At 38.6% G+C, this 25,496-nt stretch overlaps 2 protein-coding genes across 8 annotated transcripts in view; both read left to right on the top strand.

Annotated features, from left to right (window-relative positions):
- The first annotated feature begins 58 nt into the window (after positions 1-58).
- casp2 (caspase 2, apoptosis-related cysteine peptidase) lies at positions 59-11,669 on the top strand. 5 transcript variants are annotated; one of them, XM_032555939.1, is made up of 12 exons: positions 59-210; positions 1,667-1,820; positions 2,337-2,507; positions 2,583-2,651; positions 3,136-3,205; positions 3,640-3,731; positions 4,953-5,135; positions 5,517-5,645; positions 5,750-5,840; positions 7,663-7,863; positions 9,370-9,479; positions 9,562-11,669. In XM_032555939.1, exons 2-12 carry the CDS (start codon positions 1,671-1,673, stop codon positions 9,694-9,696), a joined length of 1,401 nt encoding a protein of 466 aa, XP_032411830.1. In that variant the 5' UTR covers positions 59-210; positions 1,667-1,670; the 3' UTR covers positions 9,697-11,669. The 5 variants fall into 5 exon arrangements, with proteins under 5 accessions (XP_032411830.1, XP_032411812.1, XP_032411847.1 ...); XM_032555921.1 differs by having other exon boundaries at positions 3,637-3,731; XM_032555956.1 differs by having other exon boundaries at positions 60-210; positions 7,663-7,851.
- Positions 11,670-13,089: 1,420 nt separating this feature from the next.
- The window catches only part of clcn1b (chloride channel, voltage-sensitive 1b), a 35,712-nt gene continuing 23,305 nt past the window's right edge, over positions 13,090-25,496 (top strand). For 2 of the 3 annotated variants that reach the window (XM_032555910.1, XM_032555895.1), the window contains exon 1: positions 13,090-14,546. In XM_032555910.1, coding sequence (XP_032411801.1) covers positions 14,496-14,546 — 51 coding nt within the window. In that variant the 5' untranslated portion in view covers positions 13,090-14,495. The remainder of the gene's footprint in view (positions 14,547-25,496) is intronic. The other variant, XM_032555887.1, reaches the window with a different exon arrangement.

The following is a 25,496-nucleotide window of genomic DNA, read 5'->3' as shown; positions in this document are numbered from 1 at the left end:
AACGTCACTCAGAATTTCTTGCTCTGTAATTGGTCAGAATCGCTAAATATTCCCCACCTTCTCTGTTTTTGCAGCCTGTCACCCCGCGGAAGTTAGTCGGTGGAGTGAGAAAGAAGATGTTAATGTGTGTGGTTAATTTGCATGAGGTGTGAAACGTCTCTGTTGTTTCTGCCGGACTGTTTGACATTTTGTTGCATAAACAAAGGAACGGTAAGTTCCTGGTTTCGATTGAAAGGTTTTAAAGAGAATTAAACGCAGCAAAAAGTCGGAAGTTAGCTAGTTAGCCAGCTAGCATCGGTAACAGCCTCTATCGCTCAGGTTAGCAGCAATGTCAACACTTGTTGAAATGTAATTTTTGATTACATGCGTTCTAATTGTACCGTATTGTATCGGAAGCGTTAAAACAAACCAACCATTTATATGGTATTAATTTTTACGAGATTGAAGTGCTTTTTTTTTTTTTTTTTTACATTACTAGTGTAATTTATGTGTCATTACATGAGAAAAAACTGGTTTCATACATATGGCAACCTGCGTGATACAGTTAGAAAACTAGCACCACAAGAGGGAATGTATAGTTTATGTACAAGTAGAAACAAGAAGCAGTTTGTCAGCGGAAGTGTGGATGGATTCTCATGGATGTCCTGTTAGCTTAGTGCAAGGAGCTGCAATCTGAGGCTTCCGAGCGCTTTGACCCTTCAATTGTGGCTCAAAGCCAAATAACATGTTTTTAATTGTAAAGGCAATAAGAAAACGTGGTTTTGGTAATCCCTCTGTGTATTGCCATGCGATATCTGCACAGAATAACACAACAAAAAGGTACGAAAGGCTTTTAAAAGTAAGGTTTTCAGCTTAAAGGTACAGTATGTGCTTAATATATGTTAGTTGGGCATTACAAAATACAGTTTTTTCTCCTAGAGATGAATCAATAACAAAAAATAAAATCAAAATAACTTCACTGTATATATGTGTAAAGAAGATCACCAACGAATTGTCTGACAAAATCATAAAGGAAAATAAACTATGATAATCAAACATTACCTTATTTTTTCTGTTGTTTTAGATGTATATTTTAATGTAAATAGTAAAAAAAATCACCGTTTTAACTCCTCACAACAACAGATGAATCCCTCTAAGTGAAGTACAATTATTTACAATTGTACTTAATACAATACTTAATTGTATTAAGTACAATTAAGTGAAGTACAATTGTTTAGTTAATTATTTAACTAAACAATTATTATTTTTTAGTTTTTTAGATAAACCTTTCTAAATTCATACTCATTCTTTAATTTCAAACGACTTCTATCCAACCTAAGAGTTTATCATGAACTAGGTACAGTGTCAATGCAGTTCTGAGCTTTACTAAGTCATGAAATTTAAATTTTGTTGGTTGGACGGCAATAATCTGATGCATTTATAACTTGCATAGCTTTTTTCTGAAGAAGGTTAATGGGCTTTTAGTTGGTTTTGTATCAGTTTCCCCAGATCTTTACATGGTAATTGATGTTTGGAAGTATCAAACAAGATTCAAACATGCTAGAACATTTTTTAAAACTTTTTAAAAATCTTTTTCGACAATTGTATTTTGTGGCAGCAGTCGCAAAAGTGACTGTTTGAACTGGAAAAGTCAAAGGTTGCTCCCCCTTCGTGTGGTGTGTTGCAGGAAAATGTTGGAGTGCGGCATGCTGGAGCGGGACAAAAAGGCTCTCCAGAGAAACTCTGCTGTTCTGTGCAAACAGCTCGTCGTGGATGAGCTGCTCATCCAATCACTGCAAGCTGATGGGATCCTTACCGAGAACATGGCAGAAACCATCATGGTGTGTGAGCACAGATATTTTGCAACAAATTAAACAGTCAATAATCAGCCTGCTGGCACATTGAAACCAGCGTTACAGTTTGAAGGTTTTTTTATGAGCCTTTGTGTTGGTCTGTTAGAACTGCTGCCTGATATGGGGTCCCCTTTTTGGGTACAGATTGATGCATGGTTAGTACCAAGTATCCTGCAAAACACAGCTTTTTTTCTTTGCATCCTACAACTACACAACTATTATGTTTATCTGATTCAATTCTCAGGCTCCAATAATTGTATCTAAACAAGTAATAAATACTTTACATTATTTCTGATTCACATGATAAAAGCCAGGACCACAGCTTTAAAATAATTACATTTTGACTCCCAAACTTTGAGGGATAAAGTTTGGATTGCAATTACTGTTGGTTACTATGTTACGACGCACGCTTGCATGTCAAAAATATAATCGGATCAAATAACAGAGAGCTAAAGAAGTGAATTTGTGAATACTAATCTCGCCTTCTTACCTCTTTAATCCAAGGCAGAGCAAACATCTCAGAAACGTAGCTGGCGTTTGTTAATTCTCCTACCAAAACGAGGACCTGAAGCCTTCCAGAGCTTCTGCTCGGCTCTGAAGGAGACTGAGCAGCAGCACCTCTATGACTTGATAGCACAATCCCCCGAGAGGAGCAGCAGAGAGACACACGTGGATGTGAGCTGGAACCTTAATGTACATCAGCTGAAGCATTCATCTTTGCATAGTATTTATGTTGTTTTATGCTTGCAGTGTATTCAGGCTGAGAAAGTGCCAGAAGAAAAGTCACGACGACCGGAGAAGACACGAAATTACGGAGAGGTGAGCAGAGGGCATGAAATCCATAAACACCACAACTGCAGACCTTTGGTGTTTCCTATAAAGACAAGCCTTTGTAAGTTCTTTCTATAGCAGCTTAAAATGTATAGAAATTCCAAAGAATGCTAAGTTTTAGTAAAGTGGTCTGTTTCAGTCATCTTTATTAGACAAAGAGGAAAGCAGTGAGGTGAGCAGCACCTCGTCACTCTCAGCCAGGCCCTCTGATAGATGCGGAGCATCCTCAGAGTCGTCTGGAGAGATCAGCCCAGTCAGAGAGGAAAACAGGGACAAAAGAAGGAAAAAGGCAAGAAGAAATTATAGTCAGGGAAATGTGGGAGTTATAAATTCCACCTGTTAGTTCTCATGTACAGAGTCGGGCAGAGTTTGTCCAACAGCTTCCAGGAGAGACTCTGACATCTTGAGTAGGATTATATATTCGCCATTTAAGCTGCCAACATTTAACGTTAATTTAACTTTTTAATTCCAGAGGACTTTGAGGACTTCTCTCCCATTTGCAACTCAGGAGGAATATGCTGCAAAGAGAGCAAGGACACACGGTGAGTATTTATCGCAGCGTGTCCCGTCTGCATTCAAAGTAAATTAGGTTATGCTGAACCCAGTGTTGTTGTCAGTGTTTGTTTCCAGGGAGACAAGAAGGTGGTGTCCTAACAAAAGGCCTTATCTGTTGTTTTATTTAAAGGAAAATGTTAAATACTTAAACAAGAATGCATTTAGGAACTACTTGCTGAAATAAGTCTTGTTTGTTTAAGGCTTCTAGTATTTTTCTGTATGTGTGAGGTGTGAAAGTCTGGTTCCTCTACCTTGCTGCTGCTACTTTCTGTACCTAAAGACACCCCACCCTAATAGTGACTCATTCACAACAATGCTGTATGATTTTAGTTGTAAAAACACTTGCAGCTGCTTGAGAGATTTTAATGAGCAGAAAAACCAGTGACGAGCAGAGGTTTCTGTTTTTGATTGTCTGAAGCAGAGTCCATGGAGTTCAGCCTCGACGCCGACAGTCCCATCAACACTCCTGTTCTCCCGTGCGGCCCTGACTTTTATCTGTCTCACTGCAAGCAGGTACATTACCAACAACCCAACTCAGCAGATCAACAGTAGTAATACTATTTCATGGTTTTGTTTATGGTCTCCAAATAAGGGAAAGTCATTTTTGGTTTGTGCTGCAACACGTTTTGTTTGTCCAGCTAATAAGTTTCAAGAGGTCATTAAAAGGTCAACCAGCTCCTAACACTTACAAAAATTTAACGAAACTGATACCAGTCAACTGTGCTAGATTTGTGCTTTTATTTAGCAGCACAAACCATCACAAATGTAGCACCAATTTTGTTTGAGTGGGTTGTGTGAAGCAGGGTGGGTTGACCTTTCACCAATGTAAATCCTTAACATCTTGCCAGCAAAAGCGGCACAAACAAAAATTTTAGCAGCTTGTAAATATATCAAAATTAATTGGTACCAATTTTGTTTGATTCTTAATGTTTGGGATCTGGTTGACCGCTGATAACCTCTGGAAACCTTTTTATTAAAATGTCTAAAATAATAGACTCAAACAAAAAAAATGCTACACAAAAAAACAGTGCTACACAGAGTTGATTGACACCAATTTAGTTTCATGTAAATGAGTTTGCGGTTAGAGTGTGGATTGACCTTTGATGACCTCTGGAAACATCCATTAGTACCTTTTAAAATGATAGTGACACAAATAAAAAAATTTACTGCATAAACATTTGACACCGATTTTGTTTGATTTGAAGAAGGAGGGGCAACACTAATGTATTGGAAATGAATGTTCTTGTTACTACACGCACCAACATTGTGTGTAAAGGAGTTTTGGATTGAATAAAATCATTTAAATAGTTGGCTTCTCTTTACTTTAGAAAAGGATTAAAATGAAGTGATTTATGTGTAAAAATACACAAGATACAGGGACAAAAAACACAAATTTATGTTGCTAAATTTCAGCTCAATACACAAGTCACATTCCAGAGACATAAAACACAAATTTAAGTTAATAAAGTTGTGTTTAATTTGATTAAGCTTGTAAGTAAGTTAAAAGTCAGGTATTCAAATGAATTTAAATAATAATGACTGAAGTGGAGAATTGTTTCCGACTTGCAATGCATCTGAACTGTGGCTAGACTGATGCAAATTCAATTATCAGTAGAAGAAGAACTGAATAGGACTATATAGTGGCTTTGAAACTTGCATTAATCCTCCTGTTTTTACTTGTAATATGTCTTATATTATTCTGTCATATTAAAAGATTTTTGTTCCCTGCTGCAGTCCTACAGAATGAACTCCTCACCGCGAGGCTTTGGCTTAGTCATCAGTAACGTGAGCTTTGACTCCTGCTCTGCTCCTGGTCTTGACCCAAGAAAAGGAGGTGAAGTGGACGATGAAGTTCTCAGGAAGGTTTTCACAGAGCTGGATTACCACGTCAGTGTCCACAGAGACCTCACTGCTCAGGTACAATTCCAAATCACTCCAAATTTAGCAGATGAGAAGTCATCTTTTCACATGATAAACTTGAACAGGAAACGTAAATCTGCGGAGCTTTGTGACATCAAATAGGTTTCCGAAATCTGCTTATTGAGCTTGTTAAGGACCTTTTTTTAAGCAACTGGTACAGGGAAGATCATCTAGAGCAACATTTGTTTGCTTATCATAGTTTAACTGTTTTCCATCTGGTGGAAAGAACACGCTTGACAAAGCAAACATACGATTTAATATTTAAATGCGTCCTGAGAAACTGTCTAAATTTTTTAAGACAGTTTCTAAAAGAAGTAGAAATAACTTACTCTTGTTTTACATGAGTGTTTCAACTACTTGTCTCTTAAATTTGAGCAGGGCATGAGGACGTGCATTGAGAACTTCTGCAGGCGGTCCGAACACAGGACAGTGGACAGCTGTGTGGTGTGTTTGCTCTCCCACGGAGTGGAAGGAGCAATTTATGGCACAGATGGACAACTTATCCAGGTAAATTTGTTTAGTTATTTTAAAAATGAATTTAAGATGATAAAATTGTGTTGTTGTTTGTTTTTTTTTGTAGCATTTAATGTTTATCACTTGTCTGTGTTCAGCTGGACTGGGTGTTTGAGGCCTTTGACAACGCACACTGTCCTCTGCTTCAAAACAAGCCAAAGATGTTTTTCATTCAGGCCTGCAGAGGAGGTAAGATATGATAGTTCAGGTAATATGTTGAGATTTAGTTTGTAATTTCTTGGACATTTAGACATAATTTAAAGCAGCTTATGGTTAGAAAGACATTAATTAGTCATATAACAGTCTCTTCTCCACATGTCCAGATATGATCTACTTTCTCCTTTCTGGCTGATGAAATAATCAGTGTTTGGTGTTCTATCAGCCATCTTTCTGCTGCAAAGCTCCAGATGTAGATTGTGTCAAAATGTGCCACAAAACCCTATTTGGTTTAACTGTGAACTAAATAAATGCAACATTTATTTAGTGGGTTTCTACTGCATTATAGAGTGGAACTAAAATACAAGCATCACAGATTTGTCGCAGTTTCTGATCTCCAGTTTTCTGTAAAGCTTGGATCTGCCATTAGGATTTTTGTCTGTAATAATAGAAGATATAAGAATAGGGGTTAAACAAATTTATTTACTATCTTTGCTACTACAAACGTTCATTAATTATTTATAGTAGGAGATGATGCCACGCTCATAGCGGCTGCTGTAAAAATAAACAGCATTTTGCTGCTTAAGAAACAAAGAAAATTTTACATTTTAATAATTTTTTTATTTTTATGGTCTTGTTACACCAGTTGCAGACTTCTTACCAAAACAGAAGCGAGTTTGTTTTAATAAACAAACTGGCTTAGATTTATCTTATCAAATATTTCCTGGATAAGAGAGATTCTTACTTTATTACTGATTGGAAATTGATCAGATTTCTTATAGTTGGGGCCTTTCGGGCTGAAAATAATCAAATTACAACAGCAGCTGATTTATTTTTTTTAGGAGCTCAACAATTTATTGTACTAAAAATAGATTTTTAAATATCATGATATATATATATATATAATGTGACACATTAAATTACAGCAGTAATTTTACCTATGAATTGACTGGATGCCTCAATCTCTTTCAACACTAAAAAGGACAATAAATGCAATGAAAATGGAAACAATTTAGCTGCAGTGTAATCTTAAATCCAATGTTTCTCCTGGTCCACATGGATTCAGAGTGAATTATACTTCTTCAGTAAACTCATTGAGGACGTTTCCCTGTAATTGCTGTCATATCTTGGATAGAGGACATCTTATTTCTTCTAGAGGAGTTAATATTTCTGCTCTTTTGCAGCAGTGGAACTCTACTGGGCCCATTTCAGCTGCTGTTTTGAAATTTGGAAACCATTTCTCCTAGAAAGGCGATTACCAATTGACATGACTCTGCAATGTGAGATTAGTAGGAAGCTTGCTAGATGGAAAATCAATAGAAAATACTTTCTTTTCATCAAGGGCTCAGTAGTGATCACAGTGCGCAGTCCAGAGCCCCTCAAAGAGCTGTGAAAACCAAGATAGCAGCTTGTTTTAGTAAGGTGTTTAGATCAGAAGAGATAAGTTGTTTGAGGAAATAGTGTTTTGACAGATTTCTTCACCCCTGAGATGCAGGTAAAATGGAAAAGACCTCCCTATCTGCCGGGGTGAACTTGAAAAGGCTTGATATGATCATGGATGATGTGAAACATGAATAATGGAGATTTTACACCTGTCTAGGCAGGTGGTTTCTTGTGTCAGTGATGGACATTACATCATGTTACATCCCTGTTCCAGCCGAGTTCTGCTGCCTTAATTTTATCTTAATAATGGAGAACATGTTCAGTCAGCCTTATGCAATATGTAGCTGGAGTTGCTACATACCAGACAGATCGAGACAAGTCTGATAATGGAAACATCATCTCCTCGAAAGTGCCTCAGTTTTATAGCTCGCACAATGTTAAAAGCAACTAACTGGAGCCTGTTCTGTTTCAGACGAGATGGACTGTGGAGTTGAGCAGCTGGACGGGCCAGGGAGAACGTCTTCACCGAGCTGCGAGCAGCGGGACGCAGGGAGGGAGGCAGAGGGGGATGCAGACCCCAGACAGAGGCGGGACGTGGGGAGGCCCAGGATTAAACTACCTCAGCGCTCAGACATGATCTGTGGCTTTGCGTCTCTCAAAGGTCAGAGAATTTGTAAGTTTATCTTGTTTGTCTTACATTTATATCATTTATTCATGGAAAAGTCAAAAAGTGACTTCTTAATTTGTGAAATAAAGAATTCGAATTAGGGCAGCAGAGTTCTGTTTCTGTCGTTTTATATATTAATTATTGAACGTTTGTGTGAATAATAAAACCTCAAAATCTAAAAACACTAAAACCATTGAACCTTAACTGGACAGAACTATATGAAACTAAATATATTAATTGAATTGTTTTTACTAGTTCTGAAATGTCAATATTTACACTACCTTGAAAAATAATTGTTATCCCTTAAGTCTCTCTATATTTTGACAAATTACGACCACAAACTTCACTGTTATTTATTGAGATTTTATGTGACTGAATTTTGTCTTTGGTTTGCCGTTTCAGTGTTTGAGTGTTTTTTTGTTTTGTTTTTTCAGAATAAAATCCTAAATGGGTGTAAAGTTACCTTTTTAATAACAGGTTATGGTACATCAAATTCTAAATGCCAGAATTATGAGAAAGAGAATATGTCAGAAATGTCTTAACAATAAGATGTTTGCATGTATTTCTTCTGTTTTTGGTAGCATTGCTTTTGAACTGAATGACTTGGGTCAAACGTTTTGGGTTTCTTTCCACAAGCTTCCAGCAGTAGTTTGCTGCCGTTTTGACCTGTTCTCCTGACAGAACTGGTGGAACTGGGTGAGATTTGTAGCCTCACACATTTTCATTTTCCCCATCAGGCTGAGGTCAGGACTTTGTGATGGCCATGCCAAAACATAGATTTTCTTATTCTTAAGCCACTTTGGCTTAAGGATATTCATTTTGTTATTGTCCATCTTGAAGACCAATCTTCACCTGAGCTTTGTCTTCCTGGCTGATGTTTCTTCAATATTTCCACATAATGCTGTTTCCTCTTTATTCCATCTACTTTTAGAAGAGGACCAGTTCCTCCTGCAGCAAAACAGCCCCACAATATGAAGCTGCCACCTGCATGTTTCACAATTAGGGTGGTACAACTGTCCCTGTTTTCCAAATGATGGTCATTATGGCCAAACGAATCCTCTCTAGTTTCATCAGACCACCAGTCATGTCCAAAGTTGAAGATCGTTGTCCCTGTGTGCATTTGAAAACTGCAATTTGACTTTTTTATGTTTCGTTTGGAGTAATGGCTTCCCTTTCAGCCCATGTCAGTGCAGGACACATTTCACTCTGGATAATAACACTGTCTTCCCAGCTTCAGGAAACTTCTTCATAAGGTCTATGGCTTTTATTCTGGGTTCAGTTTGCACATTTCAAAATAAAACAAGTTAATCTCTCGGACTCAGAACTCGTCTCTTTCTGTCTGACTTAAGTCTACACAGTGGGAAAAAATGTGTATATATTTTTTGATTTGGTTTTAACTTCTGCTGCTGATGATTTTAGTTAAAAGCACCAGATCACATTTTCCATAATATTCATTCTTGTGACTTTTATTTGTGTAGTAAACCTCTGTTGTTTGATGTCTTTCAACTTAAGGCACAGCAGCAATGCGAAACACCAAGCGAGGGTCCTGGTTTATCCAGGAACTGAACACAGCACTCCGCCTTCATGCCAGAGACACACATCTTTCAGACATGCTGGTGCAGGTGAAAGATGCATTTTTATATAAACTCATACTGTTGTTTCCTCATAAAATGCTCATGGAGCCTGTTTTATTTCTCTGTCCAGGTAAATGCACGTATCAAGGAGAGGGAAGGTTACGCCCCAGGCACCGCCCACCATCGCTGCAAAGAGATGTCCGAGTTCACCAGCTCACTCTGCAAAGATCTCTACCTTTTCCCCAAGTACCAGCACCAGTATTGATATGCAGAAACGCACTTTAAACACACACGCAGATCATTCCTTGCGTTGAAGCCTTTCCGTAAAAGCTCAACAGAACTGCCGGTTATTACCTGACGTTCCCCCCGTTACAACTTCACATCCACTTCTGCTCAAACCAGAACACACATTCACACCTTCGTTATGTTGTTCCACATCAACTCTGAAATAAGAAGCAAAATATTTGTGTTTATGCCAGTTGGGTTTAATTGTAAAACTCCGAAGTTCATTAAGTCTCTTCTTAAAATCTGTATTTTGTACAAAGATATATTTTTGTGGCTTTGTTTTGTATGGAATTGCTTTTATATGAATTTTTTAACCCACGCTTTTTATTTGTTCATGTTTGTTATAAGTTGTGGAGACAATTTGTTTTTAGTTTAGCGACAGGCAGAGGGCAGCACCACAGAGACAAATCATTTCATTCCATCGCCTGTTATAGATCAATAATATTCTCACCCTGTGGTTTTGCAGACAAATATAAATCAAAAGAGGTTTAAAAAGAAACAGGTTAAAGAGGTTATGTTTTTATCCACTCAAAGGGCATCTTCAGAAGGAAGTCTTTCAGTCATTTATTCTTTTCGTTTAGCTCTAAATGCTGAGTTGGAAGAATGCAGCTTTATAAATGTTTATTTTATGTCTTTATTCACTTATCATTTTTAAACTTCTCCTGCCTACTACATGGTGATGGGCTGGATTTTGGTGCTACTCTCTTATTTATTCATCTACAGTATAATTCCTGACCTTTATTTTTATAGTATCTTGCAATATTATTCATACCCTTAAATGTTTTCATATTTTCTCACATTGTAACCAGTGAATTTTATTGGGATTTTAAATGAAAACAACAACACAAAGTAGAGCAAAATTGGGAAGTGGAAAGAAAATGTTTTACAAATAAACGCCTGAGAGCATTAGTAAACCCTCACTTCCTGTCGCAGACACTTAATTAGATCCAGGTATGAACTTTGTCATCTAAATATGCTTTAATCTAAATTGTTTTAATGTAGCTCTGGCGTTATGTTTAGGGTTTAAGGTGAGCTTCCACGACTGTCTCTTGTTTTTTTTTATTCTGCTTTGTGTTTAGCTTCAGCTTCTCTGTCCCTGCAGAGGAGCAACATTCCCACAGCATGATACTACCACCACCATATTTCACCATAATGATGATGTCTGCACTTAGTCAAACCTATTTTTATATTCCTTACTGTTTTATAAACTAACCCTGCTTCAAACGTCTCCACAAATTAATCAGTGGTCTGCCTGTTGTGTTTCATTGTAATTTTGGAAATTATATCTCCCACTTTGCAATCAAGCGTCGCTTTGCACAAAACTCAGGTGAAATAAACGGATGTTTGCAGTGATGATGTGACAAAATGTAAAAAGATTTAAGGGTTTAAGAGGTATTGATACTTTTGCAGGGCACTATAGTGTATATTTTGTAAAATTACTGTAACTGATACAGTCAGGATAAACGATGTCTTCCACAAACATGAAGGAGTTTCCTTCCAGCAGCCTGTGCCATGTGAGGATTTTCTGTTTGATAAACTCATGACCATGGTGGAGGTTTTATAGTAGTTGGCCTCCACACACAGAGGAATATCTCCAAAGCCTGTGTGACAATTAAAAGCCCCCAGAGAAGCCTCGATGGGGTGAAGTATGTTCAGTTGCGTCAGTGTTGTTTTGTGGGAAAAGTATGTATCTGAAACGGTATTAGTTTGTAACTATCTGGACACGACCATGCTCCTAAAGATTACTCCGCTGTGGAGCAGAGATATTCTTTTTATACTGATATAGTGGAGATATAATATAAAGAGAGAAGCTGGTGTGAAAAGTTTAGTGAAGAGTTTGACGGTCAGACTTTATTGTACCACACTGTGTTAAAGGGCGGCTGAGGAGATGTTTTCACGACCAAAGACTGCCAAATGTTCATTACAATAAAAAAAAAAACTTTGATTTTAAAAGTTTGTTTTGTTTTTTCTCTGTAAAAATGTGTCGGTTTAACTGGAGAATGTAGTTTCCACCCGGTGAATTCAAAGCCTCTAGGGGAACATGCACCCCGGCTGCTCCAGTGCGTGCTCCACTGTATCCGATCCTCCTTGTTGCCGTGTTTGTGCGTGTTGTTGCCTGTGTACAGCCTGTCCTCTCCGGTATAGTATAACTGGCTGCGCACTATTTTGCTGCGCTCAGGCCTCTCCATGCTGCAAACTGGGATGTAGGAACCTCTCGCTTTGCCCGCCAACGCCCGCTGATAATGTTCTTGGTGTATCAGATACAGGCCCAGCCAGCTGTCCACAGTCCTTCTCCCCCTGACACACACAAACACATAGTCAGAGTAACACATTTCCTGCTGCCCTCTGATGTAGCTGTGAGATTAAGATGTTATGTGCCTGCGTGTGGACCACAAAGCAGGGCAGAGTTAGGAGGGATCTGTGTGCGTCTTTGTGGCTTTTATAATGGCCGCCTGTCTCATTAGCCCAAGAGGAGCAACCCTCCAACGAAAGAGAGACGCCTACATAAATACTTCCAACATCATTTGTGGGAATTGTTTTTATAGTTGTCTCAATGTGTTTTCAAAGTTTTTCTCTAAACATTGCCCCTTTTTTATTTACAAACCTATTTTCTGTCAAGTATCTGACCTTATTTTTTTAGAGGAATGCTGTAATTTTTAAGCCCATTCACCTCTGACAGATGAATCAATTTGGTAGAAAAAAGCTGAATTCAAAGGATGAACCAGTATTGTGTTGGATCATTTTATAATGAGACACATTTGTGTGTGGTATTTTTTTAGTTAAATCTATGACAAATGCCAAAGAACAGAGTTTAGTGGATATAAAATAGTGTTTTGGCAGCAACAAAGTGATTCCTTGAGCTGGTAGGTGGAAATTTGTCATGCAGCAAATGATCAACTCAAGAATGATGAATCTACCAGGTCTTTGTTGGTCTACGTTGTACGGTAGTTGCTTCCAGATATTGTTCAAATTTCACTTGAAAGTCAACATTTTCTATTGAAATTAAATCAAATAGAAGTCTTACTAAATTTGAAATTCCAACTAGAAAGGTTAGAGTCCCCCAGCTGCCTTTAGTTGAATTTCAGTGTGGATCCCATGTGCATAAAATGACAGTAAGAGTTGCAGAAACAAACTGTTTCTTTTCACTTTGGATGCAGAGATTGAGATTAAAATGTTCCTTTGCCAAAAGAAAAATATTTAATAATTAATTATTAATGTATCATATATACTATAGTAAGATATTTGATAACTGCTCATGTTGTGATATTTTCGTTTATCTATCCAGCCATTGGCTTCCACTAATCCAAGACTGGGTCATGGGAGCAACAAGTCCAGGATGAAAACCCAAACATTTCTACCCAGTGACGTCGTCCAGCTCATTTTGGAGGACCTTAAGGGTTCCCAGACCGGACAGGATGCATAGTCCCTCCACCAGGTTCTGGATCTTCCCTGGAGTCTTTTCCAGGGTTATGCTTGGAAAACCTCCAAAGCGAGGGGCTCAGAGGGCATCCTGATCAAATGCTCGGACCACCTCAGCTGATAAGCAGTGGTTAGATAGCTCCTCAGCCTATCTAACCACCCTCCTGAGGGAGCTCATTTGGGGCGCTTTTATGTGGAATCTCTTGGTCTTTTGGTCATCATCCACATGTCATGACCATAGGTGAAAACGAAGACGGACCAGTAAATGGAGAGCTTTGCTTATTGGCTCAGCTCTTTCTTCACCACAAAATGGTAAATGGCTTGAACTTTAAGTTCAGAGAACCCCAAAGCGCTTTACACTACGGTCAGTCATTCACTCATTCACGCACACCCCCGCACGCTGATGGTGGTAAGCTACTCAATGGTAGCCACAGGTGCCCTACGGCAGCCTGACCGATAATAGACCGAAGCAGCGCCCCCTTAACTCAGACGAAGCCCCAGTCGGTTTGTCCATCTCTGGTTCCATTCCAAAGTTTAGAGAGAGATCAGGATGTGTTTGTCTGATTGGGATGTCGTCTCTCAGGATATGAGGCCACTGAGTTTTCCATCTGGATTACCTGCGCCAGCTGCAAGGTTCAGGAACATGCAGAGGGCTTTACAGGCGGGGTTCTTCAGGTTGAGTGTTTGCTGTGTTAGGGTACATTTAAGGATGAGGGCGCTGCCCCAGCATGTGAGGGTAAGGGGGAAATGCCTCGCTGCATTGGCTGGTAAGGTGTGAGCTGTCATAGGGGGTGTCATGTGCGCCTTCTCACTCACGTTGCAGGGGCAGCCCTGTGGTGAGGGGTGCCCTTCCAGCTACCACCCCCCACCACCGCCGGTGTCCAAACAAGAACAGGCCATCCAGACACACATAAACACACACACACACACCCCTAATGGTTGGCTGGTAGGGAGGGTGCTGCAGGAGCAACAAGTTCTGTTGGGGTGTGTGTGTGTGTGTGTGTTATTAGGTGTCTGCAGTTCTAATAAAGGAAAGAGCTGTGTCCCTCTCTGCCTCATCAGATGGCTTTGCTCTGCTTTGTCTGTCCGTCTCATTTCTGTCTGTCAGTCCTGAAGTGGAGCCGGGCCGCTCACAGCCTCTGGACCATCAGGAGAGGAGCGCCTCCACCAGTCGTCTCATCCGCTTAGTGTTTCGCTCTCCTCAGCCAGGAGACTGAGAAGCAGAAGATGTTTGTGTGCTTATTTGACCTGGTGTGAAGAGTGTACGTATAAGACTGCGCGGTGCATGGTGTTTGACAACGCCGTTGGAAATGCTGGGGTGTCCAGCGAGGTTATTTTTGGATCAGTGACAGCGCGTCAATGGCTGCAGATGCGTCGCAAAGGAAGGCTCTGAGATACCAGCAGACCCTGGTAGGTGTTTCTACCTTTACCTCCTCTCACATCCTCACATCCTCATGGTCCGTCTCCACACCTGCTTTCTCTACAGCTTGACTCGCCAGTTTTTCCTTTTCTAGTTACTTTCATGTGAAGTTTGTTGCTTTTGCTCACTTTCTTTCAATTGTCCTCCATGTTTTATCACAATAGCTACTTTTCATGGCCTCTTGTACAAACAGTACTCCCCATCTGCTGTCTTTTTGCTTCTTTTCTAAGCAGGACTTAGTATCAAGCACATTAACAAACCCGTAGCTTTATAACGCCCACAACACCAGAGTGAAACCAGTAAATGGAAAGTCATCTCAACAATAAACAGGCGTTATAATACCATTGTTTTTCTTTTTTTACATGCTGAGTCACTACTTGAACTCTTACCTTTCCCTGGTTATATCCTGGAAAAAATTGATTTCTTTGTAGCACCTGTACTCCCACTCATCCTGCAGCCTTTTAAGTATTGGTGGTTATAAATACTGTATACGGGAAACCTGAGCAGACAGGTTAGCTATACATGCTGAGATGTGGCCATGTCACGATGTCATCTGTTAAAACGCTCATCCGGGGTTATTCTGTGAGGGCACTGCAGACTTTCTTATTTTCATCCAGCGTGTTGCTGCTGCAGACATAATGGGCTCACAGCTTCAAACTGTCCCTTCCTGCAGCTTTGATTGTGAATTATAAGACAAGATAATGAGCAGTCACGGCCCGGAGCAGCTGGGTGGAGAGCGAACAAATTTGTAAATGACAAAGTAAGCAGAGACACAGTTCTTCTTATTTTCCTGGCCCGTCGCCTGAAGAGAATCTCTAACCCCCGACCCGTCTCCATGAACCCCTATAAGACCCGCAAGTCAGATATAAATAAGAAATCTCAATTTGTCACTCTATTTACAAGCCGAACGTTTCAATGACGTGACACTCCTCTCTTTCTCAGGTGCAAACTCTGCTGTGGCGTCCGGAAGGAATTAAAAGCCTCGGAGGGTTTGATGTGTGGAGCTGTTAATGGGTTGTCATAATATGACTCATTTATTGATCTGGAGCAGAAGGAGGTAGTGTGTGTTTTCAGGTCGACTCGCAGATTTGTTTTTGCAGCTCAGAGAAAGAGAATAAGATAAACTGTTTAATAAAACTTGCATTTCAGCTGCTAAATGCAGTGTTCATATTGAGATTTGGTCAATGATCATCACTGAAAGAGTTTCATTGGGACTTTCTGCATAAAGTGGTGAATAAATGTAAAGGGAGGAAAAGAGGAACTAAAAATTCCAGTCTCTAGATTAGGGGGTCAAACTCATTTTCGTTTTGGGCCAAATCAAAATCGTGAATGCTCTTAAAGGGCCGGTTGTGCCGAATGTATTGATAAAATCTGTTCACAAACTGTTAAAGTATCAATGAACATCTTTTCAGTCCCTCCACGACTTTGTGATTCTTTTTTGCACCAAATAGTGTTTGTGGTACTAATTTGGAAATATTTTTGATATTTGCACTTATTTATGACGGTAACTGCAACTTTTTATTACTCGCTGTAACAGATCATGGACTATAACCTAACATCAATTAAAGCTTAGACAGCTGTTTTGTACAAGTAAGAAAGTTTTTGACAATTTTTGAGAGAAATTTGCAATAAACTCCCAATTATTCGGGCAAAAAAGTGCGGGAATTTATTGATTTTGCATGAATTTTCACAATAATTCTCAAGACACCGGAGGGACTGATTGATATAGTTTGCCAGTAAACAGATTAAAAACTGCATTGATTTGATTGATAACATAATATTTAAGCACATTTAGATTTTAGTCTAGAATCTACAGGGCCACCCAAAAAGCTATAGTGGGCCGGATTTGGCCCACGGGCCTCGAGTTTGGTTCATGTGCTCAAAAGCTGATAGAAACAAACACCTAAAGACTTCCTGCTGTTATTGCAGAGGATATGGGTTTCTTCAAAATATTGACAAAGTATAGGGGGTCTGAAAACAAAATAATGAGATTTTAAGATTTTTATGAGAAAATGTTGAGTATTCTGTATTATTTTCCTCCCTCTTCTCGATTCTTTGATACTTGTGTTTTTTTCCAAACATAAATTTGAATTTGAATAAAATTTTTTGTGGCTACAGTTGAATCGTGACAAAAAAAGAGGTTTAAAGTGTTTCACCCTCTGGAGTTATTCTAACATAACACTGTGAGGTTGAACTACTGGGATAAATAAGACACATTTATTTTATAAATATGGAGGGCCATGTGTTTAAGTGGTGGCTAACCCTTTTAATATTTGTTGAAGAAATATTTAGAGTACAGATTTTGTATGTGTGAGGAGCTTCTGCTGCATAAATAATAAACGTTTTCTAAAGCATCTGCTAAAATGCTAAATTCAAAGCTAAAATTAAGTTGTTTATGAAAGTAATAATGTATTTCTCTCCACTAAATTTAAAATGAGCTACAATCAATAAATTGGCAGAGCAGCATCCAGTGAAGGTGTGCAATTCTAAAATGTCTCAGAGAGCCACCAACACTTTTTTCATTGTAATTGTTGCAATTTAATTATTATTTTTTAACTTTTTTGTTAGGGAATATTTAGAGAATGGAAAGTAATAATTTGTAGTCAAGGAATTTCAACTCAAACATAAAAAAATGTTGAGTTTTTGCTCTGTTTCACTTCAGTTTGGATGTCCTTTGACCTGTAAATCAGCAAATTAAAGCATGCCGGGTTGGGAGTGTTGTGTTAACTTCCACCAGGAGACACCGCTGTCATCGACCCCTGACCTTAACAAAGAGGAAGCTCCCTCTGTGGACCCTCAGGACGCTGACAGATACATTCGAGCAGGGTGGCGAGAACACAGTGCTGCTTATTGGTGCTCTCCAGACGCACATGAACTGTAGTTTTGAGCCCGACTTGATACAGCTGGTTGTGTGCTACGGTTCATGTGAATTGCTTGGTCTAAAATGAGGCTGTATGAGGAGCAGATCAGTGAAACAGATCTCACAAGTCTCCAATAATACGGGCCACTAAATGCGGGGGGATATCGCTCACCTGCCAAATGTCTCACACGCTGGAACGACTGGGATGTGGACGATTAAGCCATTAAACTTCACACGGTGTGGCTGTCACTGGATGTTTTTTTCAATTACGGACATGGTTATGATGCTATAATGACATCGTTACATCAATAGCTTCGAGATCAGACACCACATTATGAGATAGTGTCAATAACCTGCCATTGTTTGGTGCAAAGGTTAAAATGCACCACCTGTCCGGAGGAAAAGCCTCCTGGGAGAGACGGGCAGGGTAAAAAAAAAAAAAACCACGACAAACCGTTAGAGAGAGAGAAACAGAAGTGTGTCAGTGAACATTGGGTCACACGCTTGCTAAAATTATCAGCGAGTAAGGTTTCAGCTCGGGAGTGGGGTTGGTTGGATGGATGAAGACACAGGGTGGTGAGAGGGAAAGTTTGATGAGGGGAACAGAAGGGCAGAAAGGTGAAAGGTTGCCGGGAGAGTTCAGACGCAGGTGAGACGGCTTGGACAGAAACCACTTGTGGCATTTCAAAAATCAGGTTTCAAATGAGGGAAAACTTTAGAGAAGCGTGGTGGGTGGAAAAACAAGTGAAATGCTTCCTGTAAACTGAGACTGCAGGTTGATTTATGATGCCACTGAGGCTTAAGGGTGGAATAAAAGGAAAGTGTGGTAGAGAAAACAAATCAGACCGAACAGCTAATGTGAGATCAAATTAAAAGTTAAATCTTAATCTAATCAAGTTACTGATTAGGAAAAAAAAGCTCCATAAAATTCACTTTTTAATTCAAACATCAAAGTTGTATAAATGTATCTCTAACATATTTTAAAAGTGTTCATATTGGGGATAAGATAAGAAGGTGAAACAAACATTAAAGTTACACTCAGGATATATTCTACATGTTATGTTTTCCTGATCTGAACAATAAAATCAACAAAAAAAAATTAAAATTTAAGACATTCTCCAATCTGAGTGTTTTGTCCTCAGTTTGTTTATGTAATAGTAATTCAAAATAATTTTAATCTCAACAAAATTCAAACCATCACATCCGATTTAGGTCAATTATAACAATAAAGATTTAAATTCAAATCCAGTTTGAATGAACTAATTTGAATAAATTAGTTTCATTATTAATTTTAGTTCATTCTACCAATTGACTAAAACTTTTCTGCCTATGCTGAACAGCTTTTCCTGCTGCTAACTACTGTTTGGCATCATCTATTGTTTATAAGGCACTAAATATGGCTTGACCCCAAAATATGTATTTCAGAACTTCTAGGTCCATATTCTATTTGTAGATCTCTTAGATCATCTGCTGTATTCTTCCTGAAGGTCTTTCAATATAGATTGATCAATAAGGAAGACGCTTAAGAACAGTCTTCCACTTTAAAGCAAAACTAAAGACAGGTGCAGTATTTAACTTATAAAAAGTATTTAAATGTCACCGTGTCGTGACAGTATAGAGTGAAACAGATTAAAATCCTCTGCCTTTTCCCAGTCAATCATGCCTATGTGTGTGGCACTCCCTCGCCTTGCTCTCTGCTATGATACACCTTCTCCCCGTTAGCAGAATCTTCCAGGAATGCTAAGACTGGTTAGCATGACCACTGATAAACAGTTTTCCTGTGACATAAATTGTTTATCCACCATTAGCACATTTAGCGGCATGTTCACATGATTGATTGATAGCGCTAAGACCTTCCTCCTGGCTTTAATTGGTTGATACTTGGATGGTGGAGGAGCTCGATTTTTTCACAGATTATCTGTTTCATAACAAATTGTCATGACATAGTTTTAACAAATAAGTAAAAAAACATTTGTTTGGTAATGTTTCACCTTTTTAATGTAATTTCTCATTTTTCTTGCAGATTTTTTAAAATAAATCTTTTGTTTATTGGTTTTCTTGTACGGCGATTGTTTTTAAGTATGCTTTATAAGTAAAGTTGACACATACATAACATATCGGCTATTTGACGATTTGTTAGTGGGAGTAGCTGTGACTTATTGGGAAGAGTAGTTGTCTGGTGAGTCTGATGAGTTGTGATCTGAAAGTTAACCCACTTAACTTGTCTACAGATCTAGGTATCGTGTATTGCAGTCCTGATTCAGGAGTACTTTCTATTGGTCTCAGACTGCAGGCAGCGCATTTATCTTGCAATTCAAAAGTTGTGAGTTTGGTTCTCTCAATGTGTCGCAAGTTCACAATCAATTGGTATGAATGTGAGTGTGTTTGTAGGTGTGATGGGGTGATTTGATTGGTTAATTTTTATTAGAAAACCACTATTAAATATTTAGTCCATGTACTGTTCTTCCAACATACAGAAGTCTTAGCAATGAGTGTGAGAATTGTACAAACAGCCTGGCACCTCTACCTTTGGTCACACTCCGTTTTCTTCAAAAAGCTTTTGTTGCACGTCAGCTAGTGTGGTTGTGTTGTTCACTCTGACAGGAGCAGCATGCCTCAGGCTAATAATCTATGTTCTCCACCCTCAGATAAACCTCCCGCAGCTCAGCTGCTGAACTTGCACATGCATTTTCTTTGCAAATGTGTCCCCTAAAGAGGGGAAATAAACAGACTTTGCAACGCAACAGGATTTATTGCCAAGAAAAGTTTTTACGGCAAAGAAATAATTGACCAAGTATAAATGTCCTTACTTTTGAGCCGCGTCATCAAGGTCAAAACAACTTGTCATCAGGCAAGCTTAAAGAAACTTGTGGATCAGGTTTTTGTAAGTGTTAGAAGTTACAATCAGAAGTTTTTTTGGGGGGGAATAACAAACTGTTCATTATTTCATGCTTGTGGAGATCAAGACACTTTTGGAAGAGATTCTGCTCAGTAGACATTATAAATGAGGTGAAGTGAGCTGGGTCAAGCTGGAGTCTTTAGAAACACTAAGTGTTTTTGTTTCAGTTCTTTTATAGAGTAACTGGAGCCCACCAGTATTTGCTGGATAAAACACAGCCAGTACCAGTGTGCTCTAAGGTTTTGCTCTTACTTTGTCCTGTGTACCCTCACTTGACTGACTCACAGAGCCTTGTATAGAGTGTATTTGGAGTCCGCTGGAGAAAAATGTTTTCTTTCAGACAGACATTGCTGGCAAGTGACAGTTTTGGTATTGCAAAAAAGACCAGCAGCCCTCAAAGATCCCTGAAAGTAAGACTTAAATAATATTTCAATCCTCATACCTCAATAAAATCACGTACATTTAACCTCAGTTACATAAATTCCAGTTTTTATGATCATAAGACAATACAACATAATGTAAAATCTACCTTAACAACATGCCATTGTGGAGGATCCAGATGTTGTTAATCCAAAACACTTATTTATCTGATCATCAGCAATTGTGATTACCTCAACAAAAGCTGGATTTATTTGCATTTTGCTGATATAGACAAGACAACTTTCCAATCTCAGTAATAGTAGACATGTGAGCAACTTCACTCCAAGGTCTGACCATTTAATGCTCAGAAAAATCGTCAAACCAGAAGACATGCTCATATTCTACTGCAAAGTTTTAGGACAAAACAGCTGAAAGGAGACTAAGCAGAAGCATAAAGCATCTTCTCTCAAAGTTGCATTTGTATAAACAAGATTTCTGGAAAAAAGTCAATTTGACAGAGGAGTCTAAAGTAGAGATGTTTGATTAAAACCAAACCAGCACAAACTCATCATAGTGTTGACTTCATTGACATGCATAAAAGTGGCTTACCAAGCTTTTAGTTGTGGAATATACTCAGTCACATTTAAGTAATTGTAAGCTTGGTAGGATTACATAACTTCATTACGTCCTGGTCAATAAGGCCGTAGAAGTGAAAAAGAAACTACTTTAATTTTTGCTCTGACTGCATCTGCATAAGTCTAAAAACTCCAGTTTCTTTTGCTTTTCAGAAATCCCTCAAATGAACAAATTTTGTTATGTTATTATATGAGAAAAGTTTTATCTAAGAAAAGGAAAACGCTTGACCAAACAGCAAGTTTATAACACCAAACTTTTCAAGTAGCTCAATATTCTGTCATTTTGCATGTTTTTAGTCTGATAAAACAGAAATCAGTGCCAGAAGAGTTTAGGGAAACAAAATAAAGATCAGATGTTTATCACAGCAGAGATAAATCAAGGTTTAGGGAAACATTTCATCAATGCTGAAGGTGCTTACAGTAAAATGCAGCCAGCCCCATGCAGACTGGACACAACTCAGTCAGCAGGTATTATTTTCATACCTGCAGCTCAGATCCTGGTAACATTTATAATCTCGCTGCAGGACGCTGCTGGATCGGCCGCCTGACTCAGAGACTTCCCCTCTGAATTAAGAGCTGCTGACACTTTATTGTCAACCTTCAAGTGGCCGTATTAACCTCTGCTGCTTCCCCCTCAGTGTGTGCGTGCAGCTCTCACCATACCTGTCACTCACTGTGGTTGCAGTACAGTGCAGAGGCAGATTCGGTGTTTGTCCTCCACATGGTCAAAGACAGCAAAGGACAGATGTAAGACAGAATTCCAGACTGCTTGCTGCAAGTTGGAGAGAAGCTGGAGACTGAGCAACAGGAGCAGCTTAGAGGAAAAGCGACAGGAAAGATGAGAGAGCGTATCAACACGTTTGAGACGGTTCTGAATATAGATCAGTTTCTGGTAAGTCTGACTTTGTAATTTAACTGGTTTCCTCTTAGAGCGAGGTTGTCCAAAGTCCCACTGAGGCCCCTGGAAGCAACTCAAGAATGGTACATATGGCACCTCATCCACCAGCACAGCACAGATGAGGTTGGAAACTTCTTCTTTCATTAAAATATTAGTGACGACGCAAATGTATGTCTGTTAAAAGTCTAAACTTGCTTTCTTTTTAATTTTATAGTAAATAGGACCACAAATATCCATCTGTTTTTACTCAGAAGCAGACCTGGGAGGACCCAAATCTGCACTGAATTAATTTTTAAACCTGGTTTAATATGGCAAACATTATTAAGGAAAGACCGACTGGAAAACGTTTCTTGTCTTTCAGAATAAACAAGACAATAAAAATCAGCTGAACCCCTGCAAAAAATCCTTTAGTTTGAAAACTAAATTATTTTTTTCTTCTTTTTTTATTTAATGAAGCAAAACTACAAAATCCTTTTGATGTTTTGGATCTGCAATGATTTACAAATCCTTTCCTTCAAAAATGAGTTTCTTTGTTTCACTCAAATGTTGCATGTATAGTTTATTGTTGAGGAATATTTTTAATTTAGCAAAAATCATATTTTTGTGGCCAATGACCATTTACAACTTGATGATTTGTGTCCATGTGGATTTTTTGGACATCTCTCTCTTAGAGTATAAACTTTTTAGCACAAACAGATGTGATTTTGATTTTTGAACGAATCATCAAGTTTTATTTACCTTTCTAGTGTTTAAAATTCCTCTCATATATTTTTTTAATATTATCAAGTTAATGTGAACAGAATGATCCCTGTGGTTTAGAGTTGCTGAGTTACTCGGTGTAAAGTTGCATTGTTCGGTTTTATGTGTTTTCCCCCTTTTGGCTCCGACTTGCCTTAATTAAAACATGACAGCTTGAGCAGTGTTTGGATGAGCCATGGGATTGTTATTGTGCCGGTTAATTAGTGTATGCATATGGAGATATACACGCTCTTGGAATGTGTGTGTGCTTATCTGCTGATCAGTGAGTGGGTCAGATTTTATCGTTAACCTTGTGCTACAGGACAGGGCTTTGCTCTTGTTAACCTTCAGTACACACAGATTCTTATTTACCAGTCTTATGAACACATAGAGGAAAAGTTTGCTTGTGTGTTTCTTATGAATATGCAGCTTTTCCTAATAAGAGATGCAGGAATGTACGTTTAGTTTGTCTAATTAACTCTCAATGTCATGCTGCCCTTTAAGCCTCTGCCTCTACCAGCAGCTCTGGCTGTGGTCAAAGAGTTTCTCTCTTTCACTCTGCAAAGTTTCTTTCTGGGTGCGTTAATTTTCACATTGGGTTTATTGTTTTTTTGTGAAAAGTATGATCTTGTTAAAGTGAAGAGCAGTAAGATCCTTTAGGCCTCCTGCCAGCACCAAAATGTTGAGTCATTCCTCGTTTCTTTCGGCTTGCTTTCAATGAGTCAGACTTTAGAGCTGCACAGTGTCGGCAGTATCAACGTCGACATAATCGGCATCATTTAGTATCTCGTCACATCTAAAGGGACTCACATTAATGTTCTGGGTGCAATTTATTCACTTAAATTTAGTTGGTCTTTCCTGCTCTTTATGCATAAACATGATAAAACTTTCAGTAAACAAAATGTACGAACTCACAGAAAGTAAGGGGGAAATTACAATGATGGATACGAGGATAAAAACAATCCATGTGTTCAAGATTTCCGAAGATCTCTTTAAAATTTTCTGTGAACCTTTGCAGCTTTTTCTCTTTTTTTGTCCTGTACCTATGCATTTTTTGGCTGAAGGACTTTGATTTTTAAGCCTAACTAATTTTATCACTAAGAAAGTTATTTAATTAAGCAATTAAAAAAAAGGATTATTTTAAGCACTTATTTGTGCTATCTTGATTATAATCACTTCCATTTAATGAGAATCCTTATTTCAGTTTTTGAAGTGTAGAATATTACATGAAATCCTTTTGAAGCACAAATTTTGTCATGTTATAAACTGTAAGCAGAGGTAGGACTGTTTGACGGCAGATAGTGATTGACGCAGCAGGTCATTGCTAAGTAAGACAGTAGTTCACAGACAGTATCCAGACATGTTTGTAATAAGTTGAGTGGAAGGAAAAAGTGCAGTAGGAAAAGTTGGGGAGATAAAAGGGATAATAAAAGCCTTGTGAGGATTGTGAAGTGAAGCCCATGCAAGGGTTTGAAAGAGATTCATGAGTTGTGGGCTTGTGTCTGAAGTCTGTGCTTCCTGAGTTACCACTGACAGACATATCCAGAACTCTGAGTCGCCAGACTATCACGTTTAACCACTCCTGAACTAATGATATTATCAGAAATATGTTGCCTAGGCCAAAGAGAAAAACTGTTGAACTGTTGCTTGTTCATCCTAAATTCTGTTTCCAGGTTAAAGTATATTTTGCATTTCAACTAGAAATCACAAAATGAGAATTTGGGGGACGAATGTAGAGCAGCGGTGGTCTCACTTATCCTGTCTGGGTATCCCTCTGTTATGTCTTGGGTTGTTTATTTCTGAGTTCATAGTTTTGATTATTTCTTTTCTGTGTTCTGCCTTACTCATTCTTAATTTGGTAAACTCAACCTGGTTTCTGTTTTACTTTAGATCAATCTGTTATTGTTATTTTAGTTCATGTTACTCGATGGCTTTGGATCCTAAGTGGAGGTCCACATTGTTCATATCAAAACCACAGAGGCACAATTCAAGTTGCACGAGGTTCAGGGTGACGTTTCTACAGTCAGTGATGAATTGGGGAGGCACAACATCTGTTAGTGTTTTATTGACTCCAATGTCAATGCTGCTGTTCATTTTAGAGAACGTCATTGTCTAAAGCTGATTTAATTTTCCAACAGCATCTCCACTCTTCCAAAAGTACCAACACCTGCTTTAAAGACCACAGTGATCAGTGGGTTTGCTGCCCAGTAATGCAGCATAGCTTACTGATCTAAATCCCACTGCAGCGTCGCAAGAGAAAGATGAGAAACATCAGAACCAGCAGCACAGGCTCATATTAAACCAACCTGGACTTCTCAACACCCCAGTAGAGCCTCACGCTTACTGCTCTTATGAAACAATCTAGTTTTCTTAAGAACTTGACATCTGTAATGCATCTACAGACGAGTTTCTGTAATTAAATCAATTAATTAAATGAACCTTTCAGTGGAAGTCTAATTTATTAATATGAACATGTAAATCTGACCCTAATAAACTTCAAAACTTAAAAAAAAACTATTTAAATTACAACATCGAACATTTGGTCTCAAG

This window comes from Xiphophorus hellerii, chromosome 3, assembly GCF_003331165.1.
Source record: "Xiphophorus hellerii strain 12219 chromosome 3, Xiphophorus_hellerii-4.1, whole genome shotgun sequence".
Taxonomy (NCBI): domain Eukaryota; kingdom Metazoa; phylum Chordata; class Actinopteri; order Cyprinodontiformes; family Poeciliidae; genus Xiphophorus; species Xiphophorus hellerii.
The sequence above is the reverse complement of the archived record's forward strand: the minus strand, read 5'-3'. Positions and strand labels throughout refer to the sequence as shown.